The sequence below is a fragment of the Pteronotus mesoamericanus genome, unplaced genomic scaffold (genome assembly GCF_021234165.1).
Source record: "Pteronotus mesoamericanus isolate MK-2021 breed Mesoamerican mustached bat unplaced genomic scaffold, CSHL_Meso_final contig_177, whole genome shotgun sequence".
In the NCBI taxonomy this organism is placed as follows: Eukaryota; Metazoa; Chordata; class Mammalia; order Chiroptera; family Mormoopidae; genus Pteronotus; species Pteronotus mesoamericanus.
In genome coordinates this window covers 539,264-560,703 of record NW_026555073.1, presented here as the reverse complement: position 1 = coordinate 560,703, position 21,440 = coordinate 539,264, and the positions used below count along the sequence as shown (strand labels likewise).

Below are 21,440 nucleotides of genomic sequence, written 5' to 3'. Positions count from 1 at the left end.
AAAATGAGGAAGGAAAGAGGATTGTCTGTCGGATCATGGTTCTAAAGGTAGTAACAGCAGGTGGGCCGCCATAATAAAATTCATTTTGCTCATTTATTGCCCTGGCGATCTCCTTTGATTGTGATCATTCATATTATATGGAAATAAGATGCCCAAGCTTAAAAGGACGCAAAGTGCGACCTAAATCCGGAAGAGCCACTGGGTCTTTCTCCGTATAAGAACCAAAAACAAGGAAATAAATACTGTAAAATGCAGGTTTCCTGAATGGTTATTGTTCAAATCAGCTTGCACCTTGTACTCAAACCATTATAGTTTAGAAGCATACAAAAATTTCCTTATATATATTTAAAGGCACATGCTATTTAAATAATCATGCCTTGAAGCATTTTAAACAGACATTTTGTGAACTTCTTGATAGTTCTGGCTTAGATATGTAAAAAAATGTCACCCTTGAAATTTCAGCTTTCTCTGAAAACTAAATAGCATAATAGCATCATCAATAAAATATTTAAAAATAAAAATGTTTTTTAAAAAGTAAAATGAAGCGCTGTCGCAAATAACTGAAACTCAGCCCTGTAATGAGGTAGAAGAGCGGATTAGGAGAACTATTATTTTGTCCCTACCCTTTGGTTCCATGATAGTCCTGACGGACAAATCATGCTATCAAATGCTTTCAACCTCACCGAAGTTCTTCATGTAACCTCATTGTCATGGCTCAGCATCTAAAGCCAGGCTAGATTTTCAATTTCATAGAATTACTCCATAACAGCCAGACTTAGAAAGTCATCTTCAAGGGAGCATGAAGCAGAATTAACAAAAGAAAGAACAAGGAAGAATACTTTATTTCCGAAATATCACCCGGTATTGGACTTTCGATCGATATCAGCCTTTCCTCTTTCATACATGGTGTGCAAATGATGTGCTTTTTTCCAGGTTAAGTAGACCCAGAAGTGAGCACATACAGACTAGGACATTATAGCAAATTGCCTTGAATTTATCATATGCAGTTGTTCCTATCTTTTTACACGAAAACTAATGAGAAAGGGCCAATAGGCCAAAAAAGTTGCTGGGGAGGGGAAGAAGCCGAATTTAATTAACCATTCCCAATGTGAGAATTTTGAGAAATAAAATTCTGTGTAGAGTATATATAAGTATTGGCTTAGGCAATTCATTCTCAGTCACTTTTTACAGCCTAGATTTTTATTGTTCATTATCTGGCAAATGCATTACATTTAAAAACATATAGCAACAGATTTCCAAATCCTTCAAGAATGGCTCACATAAAATCTTTGCATTTGCAGATGGTTCTGACATCCTCCCTTAAATGTGATGTAACATATAGGGCTTCTCTAAACTTCTCTTCAAAGGAAACACAAGTCATTACTTCGGCTTGCAAAGCCGAACAAAGAAATGTTTGACGTTCGCCTACTAACTGAATTGGTTGAGGACAGAAAGACCAACATAGCCAGCCCTGCTTCTCATTTTTAGTTACTTTGTGCTGGACTACAACAGTTAACCTGTGAGTAGGGTGTCAGATTTTAGTTTTAGAGAAAAATCTTAGTAAATAGCATAGGTATTGTATTTAGACATTTTGCATGTAGGCCGGATGAGTAAGTACTAGAGTTAAGTAAACACAATTGGGGCAAAGCAGATATTTGAAAAGTACAAACACTTTCTAGTTAACTTCTGATATAATAGCTTCCATTGTCTCTACCACAAATTTTAATAAACCACCCAATTGAATTTTTTCCTTGTTTGACTCCCTACTGTTCTCAGGGAGCTTTTCTCACGAGCAGTAGAAGACCAAGAAGAGAAACACTAAGTTTCTGGTGAACCAGCTGATTCAAAACTGTGTCCTTCATGTGAGACTATAAAAATATTTTAATGCTAAAGTGAATATTTAAGATAATATACACTGCATGATGTAGACGTGTAATTTGAAGTTCAAGGGCAGATTACATGTACAAAGTTACCCAAACATGGAATGATAGCACAATAGGTAACAGCCACAGTCTCAATATTACATTTGAATCATAAAGAAGAGCCTATTCTGCCAGGGAACATTCTGGAGGCTCAAGGGTCATAAACTTCTTTGTTTCTCATCTACGAAATAGGAATGAAATAGGAATCTTGTTTCACAGTATGTATAACAAACATAAATGTATTGTAGTGTTTTTTATTTGGAAATGTATACCTGTGTAATTTAAAAAGTTACTATTTCACATCCCATTGAATAAATAATAACTTATTTATCATACTCATGAAATGGAAAACATAATGTCTGTTAAATTATATTTATTCCAGATCATTGGGAAATATTTCTTCACATGAATGTATGTGCATGTGCACACACCGAGAATTAAAACACGAAGACCAGAAATTAGAGCTAAATTTATTCACCAACTTAACAAACCTTTGGTTAGAAGGGTTTTTATTTATAAAAATATAACTACATTCAATTCTAATTGGAAACCTTTTAACAGATTCAATAAGAACCAGCAGTAAGATGGTTTATTAAAGAAATGAGATGAAAGAGTAAATTGCTTAAAAATGCATATATACCTTAAATATGTGCGATACGCAGAGAACCGAAACGAATGAGTTTACATTTATCAGCCATTATTTGATGTAGGGCCTTTCCCCTTTCTTTGGATATATGTCCACTGATAGTACATCACCTTCATTACACAAGCCACAACCCTAATACATTACCTGTGACTTCCTGTTTTGCGTCCCATAAATTGCAGTTTATTCTTGAGAAGCTTCCTGAGCACACAGTGCTTCTAGAGTTTTATGGTTCTTTTCCCGAACCTTTGGCAACTCTCTTGTTCAGACATAATTATATGACTGGTTTTTGTGCAACCTGCTTTTAACAAGTCTTTCTGAAAAGTGTAATCTTCTTTGAAGCAATTGTTTTTGCCTTCGTATTTCATTAGTTAACAGAGACTTTAATTAAACTAAATAATTTTAATAGCAAAAGCAGCTGATATAAACATGTTTATGAACACGTTTTGGCAGCAAAAGGGAATGGACAGACTGATTCTATGCTCCGCTCAAGGCCAATATTATTATTTACTCCGGGAATGGAGCCTGAAGTGATATTTTTGTGAAGTTACCCTATTGATTCTGCCTGTATGCAAATTAGAGAACCACTTACTTCAGTGGAAAAACTTAAGACAGTGTTCAGTCATTAACTGTTTGAGGTCTGGGGAGAATGAAAGTATAAAGTTTTACCTTTGATCCCATCAATTTGTTTTGCCAGAAAGGAATTTAATGTGTAGAAAATGTGTTTACTAAGTAGGCACATTCTCAAAACTTTGTTAGGCTGGATGTAACATACTAAAGGCTGCATGGGAAGAAAAAGAAAGAAATCTGATTAATAGCAATTAGTTTACTGAAGAGCCACACATTTCCAACATTCTCATTGCTTTATGGTTGAGTAGATTGAACAATATTTGTTTGAAGATCACAAAATGCTAGTAAAAATTCCCTTTGAATGATGTCAATTTCTTCTTAGGCTAAATTCAATGATTTTAAACAATCAAAATAATCCGAGAGAATTCATAGAACTGATATAAAAACTTGAGGGCCCTGGCTGGTGAGGCTCAGTGGATTGAGCGCCCGCCCGGGAACCAAAGGGTCTCTGGTTCGATTCTCAGTCAGGGCACAGGCCTGGGTTGCGGGCCGAGTCCCCAGCAGGGGGCGCGCAAGAGTCAACCACACATGGGTGTTTCTCTCCCTCTCTTCCTCTCTCTATAAAGATAAGTAAATAAATTTTAAAAAACTGAGGAACTATTAGAAATGATATTTTAGTTCATGTGAATGTGTGAACTCTTGTATCTTCATACTATCTGAGTGTCGCTATGGAGAGATAGCTGGATTAGACAGACAGAGTGGTAGATAAATAAATATATGTGATATCCAGGATGAATGCCTTCTGAGCAGGGCGACTCATTTAACATAAGAAACAGCATAGGCATCAGAAGCAGGTGATCTGCGCCCAAACATTAATAGCTTTGGTAGCTTGGGCAAGTTTAACAACTCATTTTCTGAGTTCTCTTACATCTATAACAAAAACTTCCTGTAAGATCAAAGCTGAATCCATCCTGGTAGTATTTTAGTACTATAGTGCGAAACAAAGCGTCTAAAGATAAAACCAAATTTTACACATAAAATGTTACGTAACATTTAATAGGTTATGACACAATACAGCATTTGAGGTATTTTTTCCTTTCCTTTCATATTCTTGTTTTTGTTCACTTCTGCCCTTCTTTTACAAGTTTCCTTACATACTTAGAAAACAACCTATATAGAATTATAATTATGCTGCACATTTATGGATATGCCAATATTTATAATAGTATCTGAGGTACAAAAGTTCCTCTCCTAAATCTATCTTATAAATGTGACCGGTAATGAGACTTCTGCGGTATGAAATATTCATTGGGGATTATACATTAGTGCTGTAGCCCAAGTGACTTCCTTGACTGCGAGGTCAATGCAAAGTAGTGAAATGACTGGCTTTTCTTGGGTCGTGACAAACATTTCATCTGTACTCGCACATCGCACACTGTGCAGAAGCCAGAGCAAATATTATAGCCTTGAGTCATCGTTCTGAATTGGATCCTGGCCACCGTCTCACTATGAAACTGTAGGAAGGTGAACTCTTGACTTGACTGTTTGAAGTGTAATCATGTGTTGGCTTTGCAAAGTGCGTTGAGTCAGTGGAGGTGACAGTGGATATTTGAAAACTGGGCCAGTTATCTTTCTACTCTGTAGTCAAACCTCACTTTTAAAATGCTGTTGGATACAAAATCCATAAAAATCGAGCACATCCCAAGTATTTAGTTAACAGAATAAAATTCGTTTTCTGTTCTATGATACTACGTATGCATTTTTTAAAATGATTTTCCTTATTTTTGGAGAGAGGGGAAGGGAGGGAGAGAGAGAGGGAGAGAAACATCCGTGTGTGGCTGCCTCTCGCACGCCCCCTGCTGGGGACCTGGCCCGCCACCCATGCCTGTGCCCCGACTGGGAATCGAACCGGCGACCCTTTGGTTCACAGGCCAGCACCCAATCCACTGAGCTACACCAGCCAGGGCTAATACCCACCTTTTAGACATTTCTTTATTATCTAATACATTACTTTTGAATAATTCTTTCTCCTGAGACAATCTGTGTCTTAACCATAGATGTCCTTTGAAAATCAGAGAAGGCATTTCTTCCATTTGAAATAGTGTTTAAAATAATTACATTCTTAAAGGTAAAGCTTGTGAAGTGATTTCAGGTACCTGCAAATCAGGTGAAATTTGTATGTACTCTAGTTACTTGAATCATGTAATATTAACATTTTCAATGCTAACCTTTCCATAGCTGTTTGATTATATTCCAAGATTTAAAGTACTAAAGATAGTTTCAATGAACCAATGTTCTATGAGCTGTTGCTATACTTACACAGAAGAACTTTGAATTAATAACCGGTAGGAAAAGGCTACCTCACCTTAAAAAGTGCCCATTTTAATGTATCTCATTCCACTTTGCTCTCTGTCTGAAGCTGGTGAGGAATGGTATCAAATGTCAACTGTAGTTGGAAAGTAAAATAAAGTAACTCACTAAAGTTAAACCGTTGAGACAGCTCAGTTAAACCGGGGACAGAACGACAAAACTGCTCAACAATTACTCATCCTCCCCTGCATAGAAATTTTTTTCCTCTGTGTGTCCAGTGGTCTGAGACCACGTTCATTTTTAACCAAAGAATTCTCAGTACATAGCAAGTCATAAAACATAATAAATGATAAACATTTTGCTTTGATAGATGTCAGAGATGCTTTATTTGGTATTTCAGGCTTGGAAATTCTGTCCAAACCATAAAGTATTCTTTCTTCTTTTAAGATTAAAAATCGAGCCCTGGCTGGTGTGGCGCAGTGGACTGAGCACTGACCTCTGAACCCAAGGGTCACTGGTTCGATTCCCAGTCAGGGCATACGGCTGGGTCACAGGCCAGGTCCCCAGGAGGGGGTGCGTGAGAGGCAACCACACATGGACGTTTCTCTCTCTCTCTCCCTCCCTTTCTCTAAAAATAAATTTAAAAAATCTTTTTTTATTTTAAAAAAAGATTAAAAATTGGGAAGACTGTAGGGTTCCGGAGTGCTTCCTGGTGGAGAACTCGTGATTTGGCAAACCCAGGTGGTGATGCAGAAGAATGTTCGTTGTAACAGAAATAGGTTATAAAAACGTCTGACGGGAAGGCCGTTTGGAAAATTTGTCTAAAAGGGTGAGAAATTAGTTAGGTACGGACATGCACTGAAGACTTTTTCTTTTATTGTTAGGTTTGCTTTTGTTCCTTTTCACTGAGCTGGAAGGAGCGTCCCAGGGTAGTTGTGGCATATGGACACTCAGGAATTCACTCTGTTTTCCTTCACTCAACAAATATTTGTCAAGTGTTGATTGGTGCCAGACGCTATTCTGGGTTACTCTTTGTGTAATTTTTCTGAAATATACCAGACTGCATTGGCTTTAAACAAAACCAAACAAAACCTTTATCAAAATATTGTGACAGAATTTGTTAATAAATTATTATATGCTCCTGAGTCTATTGTACCTTTTTCCTCCCAGAATATGTCTGGGTTTTGATCATAAATGACCTAGAAATAGTTTCACTATGTAAAGGATTTGTTCTTACAGACATTTTTGTGAAGATGCCCACATACTTACTAATGTTTTTAGGTTTCTTTAAATCCCTGACTGAGATTATATAATTAATTGTGAATTATACCTACTTTCTAATGTCTCTTATTGAAGTTATATGGACTAAAGACAAAGTGTGTATCCATTCTCAAAAGTGCCCAGTTTTCACAATGAAAGGGGTTTTCATAGATCTTCACAGTTACTTGCATTATACAGTTTTATGTTGAAAAAAATGTAATGATGCCCTAGCTTTGGCTCTTTTTGATGTTATTCAATTAGCTATATATAGGAAATAATAAAAGTTTAAAGAAAATGAAATAATTATAAATTCATGCATATTTAGTTGAAAACTAGGTATTAAATTTTTCTTTTAACTTAGTCAACCTGTGAGGATAACTACATTCTAAAAAAAAAAAATCACCTCCAGTAGAAAAAAAACACTATTTTAAATTTTATTTAAACCAAGTTGTATTTATTATTTAAAATGTGACTATGTTATTCTCTCCCTCAACACCTGAAATCCTTGAATAATATTCTAAATTATAAAGAACATTTCAACATAAGTGACTGCTGTATTTTTGGAAACACACATTGTAGTTTGGGTAGTTAATTATAAAAATGTTCCTTCAGTTTTTGCAAATGAAAGTGCACGTGCAACTTGAAATTAATTCTATGTGCAAAAGAAATATTAAAGCAGAATCACTTTCAGGATTGTTTCAGGCCAGTGTGACTATGCAGACTGAGTGAACACTGGTAACTTCCCTGTCTGATATGGACTGATACGTAGAAACAGAATAAGAAAGCATTGCCGCCCTGGCTGGTGTGGCTCAGTGGATTGAGCGCAGGCCTGCGAGCCAAAGGGTCACTGGTTCGATTCCCAGTCAGGTCACATGCCTGGGTTGTGTGGGGGCCAGGTCCCCAGCAGGGGGCGTGTGAGAGGCAACCACACATGGACGCATCTCTCCCTCTCTTTCTCCCTCCCTTTCCCCTCTGTGAAAATAAATAAGTAAAATCTTAAAAAAAAAGAAGGAAGAAAGAAAGCATTGTTGCTTAGGGATCAGGGGATCGAGGGACCTGCCTAGAACACTGGACTTGTCCTTTCTCATATGTCCTTGTGTTGTAACGTTTCATCAGATGTGGTTTAGGCTAAATTTCCATCAAATTCTGAGCGACTCTAATGTGCACATTTGACCTAATTCATGTATCAATTCCCCACCTGGCAGAAACATCATGATGTTGTGTTTGAAGAGACTTGGTAAGGGAGAGATTAATACTTACGAATTCAAGCGAATACAGAATCAAAGTTATACTCTATGAAAGATTTATATTTCCTTCCTTCTAATGCAAAAAGTAGATCTGAAGCAATATTTTATCTCTTAATGATATGCTCTCCTTTTACAAACACCAAAATATAATATTTATATTTTGAGCATCTAAAAAGCCATTATCTTGAATCTGTCTTCTAATCATAAAATGCAGATGATTTCTAAGGCAGATAGCATTTGGGTTATTCAAAAATCCTTTTAACATGTCTTGTGCAGTCAGTTAATCTGTCAGAGCGATAAAATAAGTCCTTTATACTTCTCTTCCTGTGCACATAAACTTTTATTTAATTCAGTTTGAAATAGCTTGCTTCTACTTTTCATGTTTCTGGCACTATCTTTTATGCTTTGTTCTTGGCTGACATAAAATATTTATCAACATATCATCTAAGACGATTGGTTCCCTACAGTAGATACCCAATGTTCCACCATGTGGAAAATGTCTCCTCCTGTTTATTCCTAAAATCTACAGCCAGACTTCCATATGTCAGGTTTATCTATTGATATTTGAAATATAAAATTGAATAACTCTATGAATATCACTTATGCATGGACATTGCCATTCCACAGTAGGTTTTAAAATAACTTAGGACAAATAAATCAGGCAAACATGGATTTGAACTTTAATTCATTCTTTTAATTGTCCTAATGGACAAATGGATCTTGCAACAATTTGCTTTTTATATTTTCTTCAATATAATGTCCCAAATTGTTCAAACAACAAAACTAGCTTGAGGCCTTTTTTTTTTTTTTTTTTTTTTAGAAATGCCCTATTGTTTCAAGGTTACCTTCTTTCCCATACATCAAAATACAAGTAAAACACCAGCTAGTTTTAAGAATGAAAGCTTCTGCAAAAGCATGTGTTCGCGTTCTATCAAAGAAGTCCCAATAAAATCCATATAAGAAGCAATATAAAATACACAGTAAGAAGTACCATGGTACTGTGATATGGAAATACTGAGATGTACATTGTAAACTAATCCACTTATTTGGAATTTGTAAAGTAGTTCTTCCAGATGCATTTCTCTAAATTAACGCATTGGGAGAAAAATGACTATCAATAAATAAAGTTCACTATTTTTCTCACTTCGTAGAGAACTTTAAAGTTAATAGAGCATTGCTTTGGAGAGCTATACAATATTTATGATGGTAAAAGACAATTTTGACATTAGTTCATATTTATTGTGGATTTTTAACAATCATGCTTTAATGTGCAAATATGCATCAACCTCTGCCCAAACTAGAATTTAAGGAGATACTTTTCACATGGTATATAGCAGAAAACTATAGAATATGTTTATAATTTCCCTGTCTTCAAATCTTAGTCTGTAAACCATGTCCTAATGATATAGAGCTTAATATTTTAATTTTTAATTTGATATTTGTGCACAATGACTCAATACTCTGTGAAATTCACAAAATGGATTCCTGCTACTGAAATCACTTCAAGTATTTTAGTAAAAGTCATTTCCTGCTAACATGCACTTAGTCTGTACAGAGATTTTAATTACTGTTTGCTTCATGCTAAAGACGATTTTTAAGTTTATTTGTTATAGAGGAAACAAGTCGGTGGAAACGTGAGGGAAAGGTTTCAAACATTTTTTAGTATAAAGTGTGACTTCTTTTCCAAAGAAAGTTTTATTGTGTTGTAGTGCATGTCACTAGATATAACTGAGGTTTATCTCTGTGATTTTTTTCTATGCACACAACTCACACAGGTTTGCTCACACGCCAGCCAAATCTTCTATAATTGGATAACGTGCTTAAAAGAAAATCATATTAAATTTCATAAGGGAGAAATTAAAACACTGAAACTGTTTAGTAGTGTCCAGATTGTATTTTGTGTGCCTTCAGATGGGCGAGAGAACGTGCTTTAAAAGTCAATTTCTCTACAGACCCGAAGACCAGAGCCTTATTGTAAAATGGTTTTGATTTTATCTGTTCTTATTAAAGAACAGATTGAACATTAAAAGGTGCGAAATGTTTGAGAGCTACGATTGTTTGAAACATTTTGAGGCATGAGAGGCATGTTTCAGAAACACTGATTTCTCAGTATTTTCTTTGCCACAGGAAAAGGAGCCATTGCTCATGAACAGCATGAGTTTCGTCAACCAATACTCTATTGTCGCAGAAAACGCTGATGACATATTTAATGAAAATACTTCATTTTAATTTCTAAGATTTTGGTTGCCTCTGTAAGGAAGCCAACCCTATGACTATAGCTATCATCAACTTTGAAATGAATGTTTTCTTGATCCAGAAGCAAATTAACTTTTACAGAAACTCAGGACCCGGTAAGAGGAGAAATTCATTTTGTGTTTGCAGCATCGCTTTCACTGTAAATAAGATGCGAATTATATGGATCACCTCGCAGCTTTTGCGTTCAATGCCTTAATCTTTCACACAATTTGAACAGGAAGTTTGATTTGAGCCGCAGTATTTGTGCGGTTCAGAGTCTGTGCAATCGACATCGGCACTTAGTAGTTTCTCAATCAACAGATGAACTGGGGTGATTTGAATTATACATCAAGAATAGGATCTTTTGGCGCATCTTGTAGAATGCTTGAAAATTAGCATTGTTCAAGGAAAACGAGGTTTTAGCCCATTAGTTTGCTATTACAATCTTCAAGGACATTGTTGGGGTTTTTTCATAGTGATTGTGGAATGTTCCATGACCTTCAGTACAAACCCCTATGGGGCTGACATAAGAAAATAATTTAGGAACTTGTTCTCCAAAGTTAGCCTGTAGTAACTTAGAACGTGTGTCAGGTTTTAGGGGAACTGAAACCTGATTAATCAGATGTTTCTCTGTATCAGGAAGCATGATGAGTAGCGTAATGTACCGAGCTAAGCAGACATAGATGAGTCTGAGTTAAGGAGACAGGTGATGTATTGAATAAATGTTTATACATTTACTCATACTTACATGACACATTATCCTTCAGTTGACTCTACGGACAAAGATGCCTGACAATTTCCTTAGAAGTGACCTTGCCTTGGCCAGGGCACACATCTGGGCTGCGGGTTTGACCCCGGATTGGGGGGCATATGGGAGGCAACTGGTCGATGTTTCCCTCTGACTTTCATGTTTCCATCTCTCCCTCTCTATCTAAAATCAATAAAAACATATCCTCAGGTGAGGATTAAAAAATGATTTTAAATTTTATTTGCTCGACAACATCATGACCTTTTAAAATTTCATTAAAGTAGCTTTATTAGGTGACTCTAAAATTATATAAGATAAAATAACTGCAACTGTTCCTTTATGGAAGTGAATGGCAGTTATAGATCGATGCGTGATGCTTCATCAACAAACATTTCCCATGCAGCTCGTGTGGAGCCCTGTGGATCATCCAACTTTTCAAACATTATTGATTTATTAGAAATTCTTCCTTTCTCATTTAGACAGATGTCTCTAATGTGCATTGGGTTCCTAAATATTTGCGTTAGGATTATGAAGGAAATATTACAATATGTTCATATAAATAATATAGCATGTTCTGGTATTACACTCATGATAAATTTTAGCTATTTTATGTGACTTAAATATGAGCTGCATTTTTATTATAAAATGTATTTTCTTAATTTAAACTTGGTAATACAAGTCTCCCAGTAGTTCCTATTGTTTTAATTTACTAATTAAGATATTTGTTTGGGTTATAAATTCAGAAAATAATATAAGAAACTCGATCATGTTTATAAGTAAGCACTTGTGCACACTTAAATTTGTATATTAGTTTCACAGTGTGTAAGGAAAAATAACATCTGAACTATACATTGTGTTTTAATTTGTTAATTAATACATTTAATTTCAGAAAACTTAATAACCTGAAAACAATTTTCTTAGTGAAAACATATTTAATTTGTTAGATACATTCATTCTGTGTATTGGCCAAATTACATTTTAAGTTATACATACATGATATACATAGTCATTCATAACATAACGTGTGTTTGTATTGCATTTTATTTCTGTCGCAGTGAGTCACAACAACTGTGCTATTTCCAAAGACAAGGACTGTGCTTATTTTGATCTTGCAAAAATGCTGAGCAGTGTGGATGCTTGAAATTTAAGGATACACTTAGAGATGGACTTTATTTTATGGAAAAATTTTAGAACAATAATAAATGCACTTATTAATTTCTGTGTTAGCATATAATATTACTTGAGAGTGGAGAAAAGGTTCCCCTTTTTGGGCCATGTTTCACGTGATGAACTGATGTTTCTCAGATACGGTCTTGAAAATCTGATGCAGAATTTGTTTATTACCCTGAATTTTTAAAAAATCGGTATTTGACTTTAGTGGATTAGGAACCAATTCTCATTTTTCGGCAAGGGAGCTTAAGGTCTCCTAGGATAGATTTCTTAAATGGGTTTCTCTTCACTTTTATTACTGTATTAATGTAAATTCACTTGCATTGCTTCTTTAGTTGCGCCTCCTTACCCCTAGAAATAAGTCTAGACCCATCACAGTGATTTGCTCTGACCTTTTCAGTTACCAAATTAGAAAGGATTTGATAACTAAGGTTTAGACTGCAATGAAATGGGAGTCTTAAAAATCACTCCAGTATATTTGCAAACTCTCCATTTAAATATTACAGGAGTTGGTGCTGAAGTAGAACCAGGATTTCAGGGCTGGGGGTTGTGGAATTCACTGAGGTGATCCATGCAACGTAAAGTATCTTATGAAAGCACTGTTTTTATACTTCCACTTGGTATTACCAGTAAATTATATTGGTTATGGATAAAACACTCTACGATGAAAAAGAAATGTACTGTTTGCGCCAATGACATTAACCCTGATCATTGCATAGAAATGTTATTTTCCCTTTCATTTTTCTCTCTCTGACCTATTCCTTGTCTGTAAGCATTTAATATGTCTTTAGTATCATAGTATTTTAGGTTTATTCAAAAAAGATTTTTAAACAAGTTCAAAATATTTATCTTTAAAGTTTTTATCTTTATATGCACGTTACAAAATATATCAAGAAATCATTTTTATTGCTGACCTCAAATTTTACAAAGAATGAACTCAAGAGTCTTTTGTCCAGATGAACACATATCCAAGATTTTATAGACACGGAATTGCCTGGTTTAGAAATACCTTTGTCGTTGCTCCTAAGTCAATCATTACCTCACAGCATTTGGAAGGAAATCACTTAATGCAATGCCGAAATTTGTTTATGGGGAAATGGAGAATGATCTCCAATCTCACATATTCTTTTCTTTTTTTTCTTTTGTTTTTATTGTTCAAGTTCAGTTGTCTCCATTTTCCCGCCGCCACTTTCTCCTGCCCCCGACCCCCTCTCCCCTACCCCGCTGTGGCTTCGTCTGTGGGTCCTTCATATGTGCTCCCTGACGACCCTTCCCCGTCTCTCCCTTGATCTCCCATATTCTAACTGTAAAAAATAAATGACATTTTAGTTGTGAAAATAGTGAGATTATAGAAAAAGTGTCTTAATCAAGATAAAAAGACTTCTACTGGGCCACCCTCATAATCAACAGTGAGTGTTTCTCTCCCGTTGCTTTTTGCCGTATCAGATTCGGAGGCTGAGAAATCTGTTAGGTCGAAACCGTGTTCCCCTCCCACTGCATTTCCTGTAGAAGGTACCAAGAGAAAAACTGAAATTTCGGCGGAAGACTATACTTTGCTATCATAGGAAATGAACCTAGAAAATCTACCAAGTTCTTGCAAAGTGCAGTTCAAAATATATTGTAATATATTATAATTTACATTTGTTTATATTAATGTGTTGAGAATAAGAGAAAATATTTCTCACGTTTAACTTTATTAAACTCTTTTTTTTAGCTTTCATTCCTGGACTAAAGAAAGGTATGGAAGTCACCAAAATCATCCCCATGGTGCATGTTTCGTTTTCAAGTGCATCACTACTTTGTGTTTGTTTCGAGAACTTTAGGCCTTTGCAATTTCAACTGTTTGCTTGAAACACACTTTTAGTTGTTTAAAATGAACTGATATCTAGGAAGGGTTTACGGCTGGTTGGATAGTTTGTATAACTGGATGTCCTTTCCAAGTTATGTGTAATCTTTGGAAAGCACAATGACCATAACATACAGTCTTTTTTTAGTTTATAGTGGTTACTTTGAAATTAACTACAGATTTAAATTATTATTTCTTTTTCTTCTTCTGACACTGTAAACATATTCAGCGTTTTGTCTGAGGAGGCATTACAGATATCATTCTATGTTATATTTTTATTCAAATTTGATCTGTCAATTGTACATGTTGCGTACATGCCTCACAAAATAACCCAAGTTTACATTCTTTGTGAACTTGTAAATAATCTGCATTTTCTTTTCCAAACGATAGTGTATAGATTACCTGTCGATATATATGAGTTAAGGTCGATGGAAAACAACTTTCTTTACATATGAAGTTTAAGCAATCAGTTAAAATGTGTATAATTTTATTGTGCTGACAAAGCGTTAAACTACTGCAGGATGTTTCGTGGATTTGCACTCGCTGTGAATATGTGCCCATTTCTTTATTGTGTCTTTCATATTTGGGGACACATCTGTCATACTGTTCCATTGCTATTTTAAAAAAGAATTTGTTTCACTCCATACACTTATTTTGAAATGCAGTTTTGTAGTCCATTGTTATTTTGACCAAGTAGAAATAATACTCAGAGAATAAATCTTCCCGGAATCAGTCATAAAAATCTACATTAGTATGTAAAGAACCTCACTTTTAATCATTTTTTGACATATCATCAATACTAACAGCATGCTTTATCATTTTTTGGTATTTGAAATGTTCGTAAAATGTTGCTGTGGTCTCTTTTATATTCTGTTGGAATAGCTTCTTGAGATTCTATATAATGAGTTATAATGTCCATTGTAAGTTTTTGACTATCACATAAGTAGGAGAATTTCAAGCTACATATCTTATTCTCCTTGGAGGTCTTGAGTGTTCAACATTTACGTGGAGAATCCAGGTGAAAGAGAACGCACTGTGCACGCTCTTCACTTTGCCTACCCGCTTCTCGGTGGCTTTTCGGTGTCTCCGAGAAACGCCGCCCAGGAACTACAGCGCGAAGGTGTCGTGCGGGTTGGTTTGTATCTGTGATACAAAGTCACGGTGCTTTGATCGCAACTGTTCAGAGGTGTAGTGATGGGTAGATCAAAACGCTGTGGTACATTTACACAGTGGAACACTACTCAGCCGTAAAAAAGAAGGAAATCTTGCCCTTCCCTTATTATGCTCAGCGAGATAAGCCAGTCAGAGAAAGACAAGTACCATGCGATCTCACTGCATGTGCGTTCCAGTCTCCTTGGCTGCCAGGTTACATGGATGTTGCGCAAACCGTTCTCGTTATATGAACAGTGGCTGGACTTTTTCCGGACAGACCTCACCATATCCATTACTTTTCTCTGCATTGTCTTGAAATTGATTCTATTTGACTGACACAGAGCAAGATAAAATATCACATTTCTTTACTTAGGTTTGCAGGTGCCACATCAAAAGTTGGTCCTATTATGAGGCACAAATTTTTGTTTGAAATATACTTTACAAATGGGCATTTCTCTATAATCGTTGAAAAAGGCAACTGTCGTGTTAGGTAAAATGCGAATCTAAGAATATACCTTAGGAGTCTTGAATTTCAAGTGGTTGAATATCATTGATTTTGATCTGCACTGTCAAATGAAAATAGGAGAGACATATGTAATTTTAAATTGTCTAGTGGGTATACATATAAAAAACAAAAACAAAGAGGGGAAATTAAATTTAGTAATATATTTTATTGACCCCAATATATCCAGAATATCATCATTCCTCCATGTAATCAATATAAAAATTATTAATGAAATATTTTACATTTCTTTTTACAGCAAGTTCAGCTAACCTCATTTCAGCCTCCCAAAGCCTGAGGATTAATTGCTGGGTTTGGGCTGCAGAGAGAAAAAGGGTGTTGGTAGACATTTGTTTGATAGTATACCTTAAAGAAAAACAGACAGACAAGCAACAGCCCTTGAAACCCTTGAATCTGTGCTTGCTCATCTGAGAATCTTTTCCCCCTGGCTGGTCAAAGTTCAAAGAAAGAAAAAAACATTTGGGAAGAATACTCTGGTTGATTTTTGCGGCCATGAGCGATTAAAAAATGGCGAAAGTGAAGCAGCAAAGGATTGTGTAGATCAAAGTCAACACTTTTAATTGCAGATTTGGTATAATCTATTTGAGTCTCTTAAGAACCGCAATTGAGTGCAGCTCACTCCTTGAAAGTCCTTAGTAGAGAGCGCTGATTGGCACTGCTTACTCTGGAGGTTATTTTCAAAAGTGTGCTGTCTAGTGTTTCATAATAGTCAGGGTGCATCGCTGCCGGAACTGAGCCAAAGGCTGCAAAGTTTCCATCTCCCAGTTTGTGTAAAATTCGCACTTCAATTTTAAATGATTAATGATATACCATATTTTGCTGTGTATAATGCACACTTTCTGCCCAAATTTTTGAGGCACAATGCTAAAACATAAGTGCACATTATACACGGTAAAATACGGTACCTTACAATGTTGAGGTGAATGCGAGAAGCTGATTTTCGAAGAATATTAAATAAAAGCCTATAATGTCTTAAACAAATGTAAAATATTCCTATAAGAGATGTATGTCAGAGACAATTCAAAACATTTTTAGTTGCTTGATAATTACTTACCAACGGTCCAAACTGTCACCAAACTAAAAACAGAGGATGCCATGCGTAGTGATGAAATTCAGTGCTCATTCAATACAACAACATTCAAATAAATTGACAAGTGCTTTATACTTTAACTACGATCAAGTCCAATTATATCATTGCTTATTGATAAGGATGTGGAGTACAGTCTTCAGAACCCAAGGGAGATTTAGAAACTATTCACAGTTTGCAGCTTGGAGAAAGCAAGTATTGATGCTTCACGCAGTTTGAATGGACACCAGATTAACAAAGTTGTATTTTCTTTGCTGTCAGAAGTTGTTGCTGCTCTCCAAATATAATAATATCTGACAAGGGAAGAGGGAATAAATAGGAAATTTTAGGGAACCCATGTTGAGCATTTTTTAAAGATATTTATTTATACAGACCCTCTTAAGCTTTTTCGAATGTACTTAAAAATCGAAAGAATACCAATATTTTAAAAAACTAATAAAACTATGGGAAAGATTCTTGTCAGCAAGTGTCAGGATATATAAGGTTTTAAAAATAAAAACAAGATGGCAGCTATGCAGAAATTGGTAAATCAATGTGGTAAAATAATGAAGTGCTGGAGCTGACCGTAATGCATGTCTGAAGTTAATATATGATTTAAAAATAATCAAAACAAGAGCTGATGGTATGAATTATTAAACAAATGGTACCGAGAAAGTTGGCAGAGTATTTGGAAGAAGATCATCACTTCAAAGCACATATACAAGAAAATTATAAGAGATCAAAGATAAGACTATAAACCTGGGGACATACAATCTAGAAGAAAATGTAAGTAAATATTAACCAAAGAAATATGCCTTGTTTTAGTATTTGCTCTTGAATAGCTGTATAATCAGTGGCAAACACTTCTAATAGAGATAGTTAATTGCACTAGATTACTGAAATTAGTTCTCATCCTTCGCTATAGAAATTAGTTACTTCTGGTTAGTTTCACAAAATGTCTCAGTTCTAGGATGGTTCTCTTGTCATTAATTTAGACATAGCTCTCGGAAGAGAGGGTGATTGTAGAAGGCAGAGTGTGTGGCACCAAGTAATAATTTTCTCTTCCTAAATATTGATTTTGATGATGATGATCAACAACTTTAAATGCCCAGATGTAAAATATTACTCATCGTTCAGATTTCAAAGCAGCAAGAGATGAATCAGTCATTTGCAAACAAAGGGCTAATTTTTTTTTTTGGTAGATTTCTTATTTATTTATTTATTTATTTTTAGAGCAAGGGGAAGGGAGGGAGATAGAGAGAGAGAGAAAGAAACGTCCATGCATGGTTGCCTCTCGCGCGCCCCCTGCTGGGGACCTGGCCCACAGCCCAGGCCTGCACCCTGACTGGGAATCGAACCTGCGACCCTTTGGTTTGCAGGCCGGTGCTCGATCCACTGAGCCACACCAGCCAGGGCCAAAAGGCTATTTTCAAATAAGTACTTGAGTGATTCCTCCTAACAATATTTGATCAAATTGAGTCTGTATTCATAGATGTAGCCCCGTTGTTCCTTGAATACTAATATATTTTCAGTGTATGTTTCCGAAGCCTCTTTTTCCGCTTCCCCGTCATCATGACACACACAAAGATCTCAAGGATTGGGATGCAAACATCTTGGGGGCAAGTGACATTATTGTACCCTTACAAAGTGATGACATTCAATGCTCATTTAATAGAACATATGTGTCTAAGTAAATTTTTAATAAAGGAATTTTAATCATTTTGACCTTTGAGATAGATCCAAGACAGATCCAAGAAAGTAAAGAACTATCTTGGAAATTGGGATAATTCCTCACATTCCAGGTTCATGCAGGCCTTTAGGATATGAAATCCTGATCAATTTTAAATGACTCAGTACATAATTTAGAATCTGACTGGCTGTAAAAATATTTCCTTGTCTTTGCAGAAATAAAAGCATTCACCTTTCTTCTTAACAAAGACTCATTTAGCCTCTTAAAGTCCGTTTCCTCATTTGTAAAAGGTGAGGACATAATGAATTAAGGCATCAAAGAACTCAGCACCGCCCTTTGGACGTTACAGGCGTTCGATGTTATGATAGAAAAATAACATCATTTCTCCATTATCCTTGTTTTCTGGATGCAACTTTTACTGCATGCCTGCGGAAACTGTAGGCAAAATTCATTTTATTGTATTTGTATTTCAAATGTAAAGGAAGAGACGCCTTGTGTTTCATTAATGGGATGAAATATTTTTTAAAATAAAGCCGGATGTGTATCAGTATTTGTAAGCACATAGAACTTAAGTTAAAAATCAGGAGAGATACTTTTTAATGAGTTTATCAAAGGAGCTTAGAACTGCTAAACATGTTTTGAACCCTCCAGTCTCCTAACTGTATACAGTTTGGCCTTTAACCAAGCCAGCTTCTCTGCTAACTCAATTAGTGTCTAACTGGAAAGATGATACGCCAGGTAGCAAGGTTTAATTTGCATAGTTTTGCATATTTTAAAATCTCAGCAAAGTCTTGATAGAAATTATTACATGTATGCATATAAATCTATGGTTATACTATCTTTCGTACCCATGTGTGTTTTAGTAAAACTATAGGGACTTTCTGCTTTTATTCTGTTTCTCTTAGTTTCTGGGCTTTTACATGTATAGACACCTTATAAATAGTCTCAACTTGATTGTGAGTTATACAGAAAAATATGGTTTTACCGATCAGGCAGCAACGTTTGCATGTTAACATCCATGAGAATGCTATATTGTGTTTAAAGAAAGAATCTGACACTAAACATTACACATAGCATTTCCTTTCTTACTTCAGCCTTTGGTAATTTTTAGCATATGAGGTGTGTCAAGGAAAGATGTAAATTAATTGTCTTGTCTTCACCCTTCAATGGTAATTAGCGTATTTATTAAATTCCCCAAAGTCCTATGACACACAACTAAAGTCACACTAAATTCCCTGGCTCTTGTAGGCTTTATGATAATCCAAAATCTGTTCTTTAAAAAAAGATGACAAGATGAATTTATATTAACACTGACACATGGCTTACCATGATTTCACAAAGACAAAGAGAGTCATTGCTACTTGGGCACGTGCCTTGTTTGACATTCCTGGCAGCTAAATGATTCATTACCTTTTACATAGGTATGGAGCTATCCAAATTAAACCAGTTTTTCTAATACTGGGTCTAATCCAAGGTAGCACGTTGCCTTGAGTTGCCATGTTTCCTTTGTCTTTTCTAATCCGCGACAATCTCTCATGAACTTAACACTTTTGAGGGTTATTGGCCCGGTTTTTCCGCCTGCGATTGTCTGGTGCCGTCTTGTGAGAAGACTGCAGTTCTGGGTTCTGGGGAAGAATAACTGGGCTGAAACGCCTTTTTTGTCACGTTCTCTCTTTGAACATTTGCTGGAGGTGGTTCTGCCAGGTTTTGCAAAGTTGCTCTTTTTCCCCTTCCGTCTGTTCTTCAGAAGTGTGTCTCTAAGACAGACGGACAGATAGATCAATTTTAGCAGCTCCGCTGGGCTCTAATGTACATATTATAAAATTTATTCACTTAAAATATTCAATTCAGTGGTTTTTCGTGTGGGAATCACCCCAGAAGGAAGCCCAACGCCCATTCGCGTTCCCCTCTGTCCCTATTGATTTGCGTATTCTGGCCATTTAACAAAATGAACTGATTCATTTGGAATCTTCTGTTACCATCTTCTTTCTATTAGCATGTATAGCATGTGTAGCGGTACTTCAATTCCTGTGGGTTTTTTTAATTGTGATCAAAAGCACATGACATAAAATATATCATTTTAACCATTTTTAGGGTACAGTTCAGTAGTGTGTTATTGATGAATATTATCTCATTATATCAATATACCACATAGTGCTTACCCAGTCATATTGGATGGATATTTGTTTTTCCCCACTTTTTGGCTCTTTTGAATAATGCTGCTGTCTTTAATTTTGTGTGGACATGTGTTTTCAGTTCTCTTTGGTATACACCTTGTCTTTTTTATCATAGTGGATGTGAAGAAATATCTCCTGGCTTCGATCTGAATTTTCCTATTTACTAATAATGTTGAGCATCTTTTCATATGCTCATTGGTCACTTGAATGTTTTACGTGTATATAGGTTTACTCAGATCCTTTGCTCATTTTTAGTTGGGTTGTCTGTCTCTTTACTGTCAAGTTGTAAGAGTTTCCTGGGTATATTCCCATACCGGGTATAGGATTTGCAAACACTTCGTACCATTATTATACTTACTGTTTTCATCCTTTTAATAGGGCTTTTTTTAAAGCAAAACTTTAAAATTTGATAAAGTCCAATTTTGTTGTTGTTTACACTTTTGGTGGCATATCTAAGAAATCATTGCTAAACCCGTCGCAATTTGCTCTGTTTTCTCTGAAGAAACCCAGAGGTTTATGTCTCCGTTTCATTCTGTAATGTGCTTTGAGTTACTGCTGTGTGAGGCGTGTTCTGTAGGTGGAGACATAGTGATTTGCAGTGAGATATTCATCTGGCAACCTGTAGCGACATTAAGACAAATGAAACTCCAACACGCAGCCATCCTCAAAATCAGGAATTGCATTCATTTGCTTTTCCTCTGTCACATATTCCAACTTTCTATATAGTGTTAAGAGTGCCTATGAGTTCTTAACACCTTTGATCTGAACGCTTTGCATAATTCCATGTTCTGAATACATGAATATAATATTTTCTTAACGTGTAAGGGAGTAGATATAGAGCATTTAAAAGAGAACTAAAAACATTATTTATTAATTTTCGC

The 21,440-nt window shown here is 35.6% G+C and overlaps 1 protein-coding gene across 1 annotated transcript in view; it reads left to right on the top strand.

Annotated features, from left to right (window-relative positions):
- The window catches only part of PCDH11X (protocadherin 11 X-linked), a 376,452-nt gene that overhangs the window by 308,831 nt on the left and 46,181 nt on the right, over positions 1–21,440 (top strand). Inside the window, exon 7 of the mRNA XM_054566617.1 lies at positions 13,820–13,843. Coding sequence (XP_054422592.1) covers positions 13,820–13,843 — 24 coding nt within the window. The remainder of the gene's footprint in view (positions 1–13,819; positions 13,844–21,440) is intronic.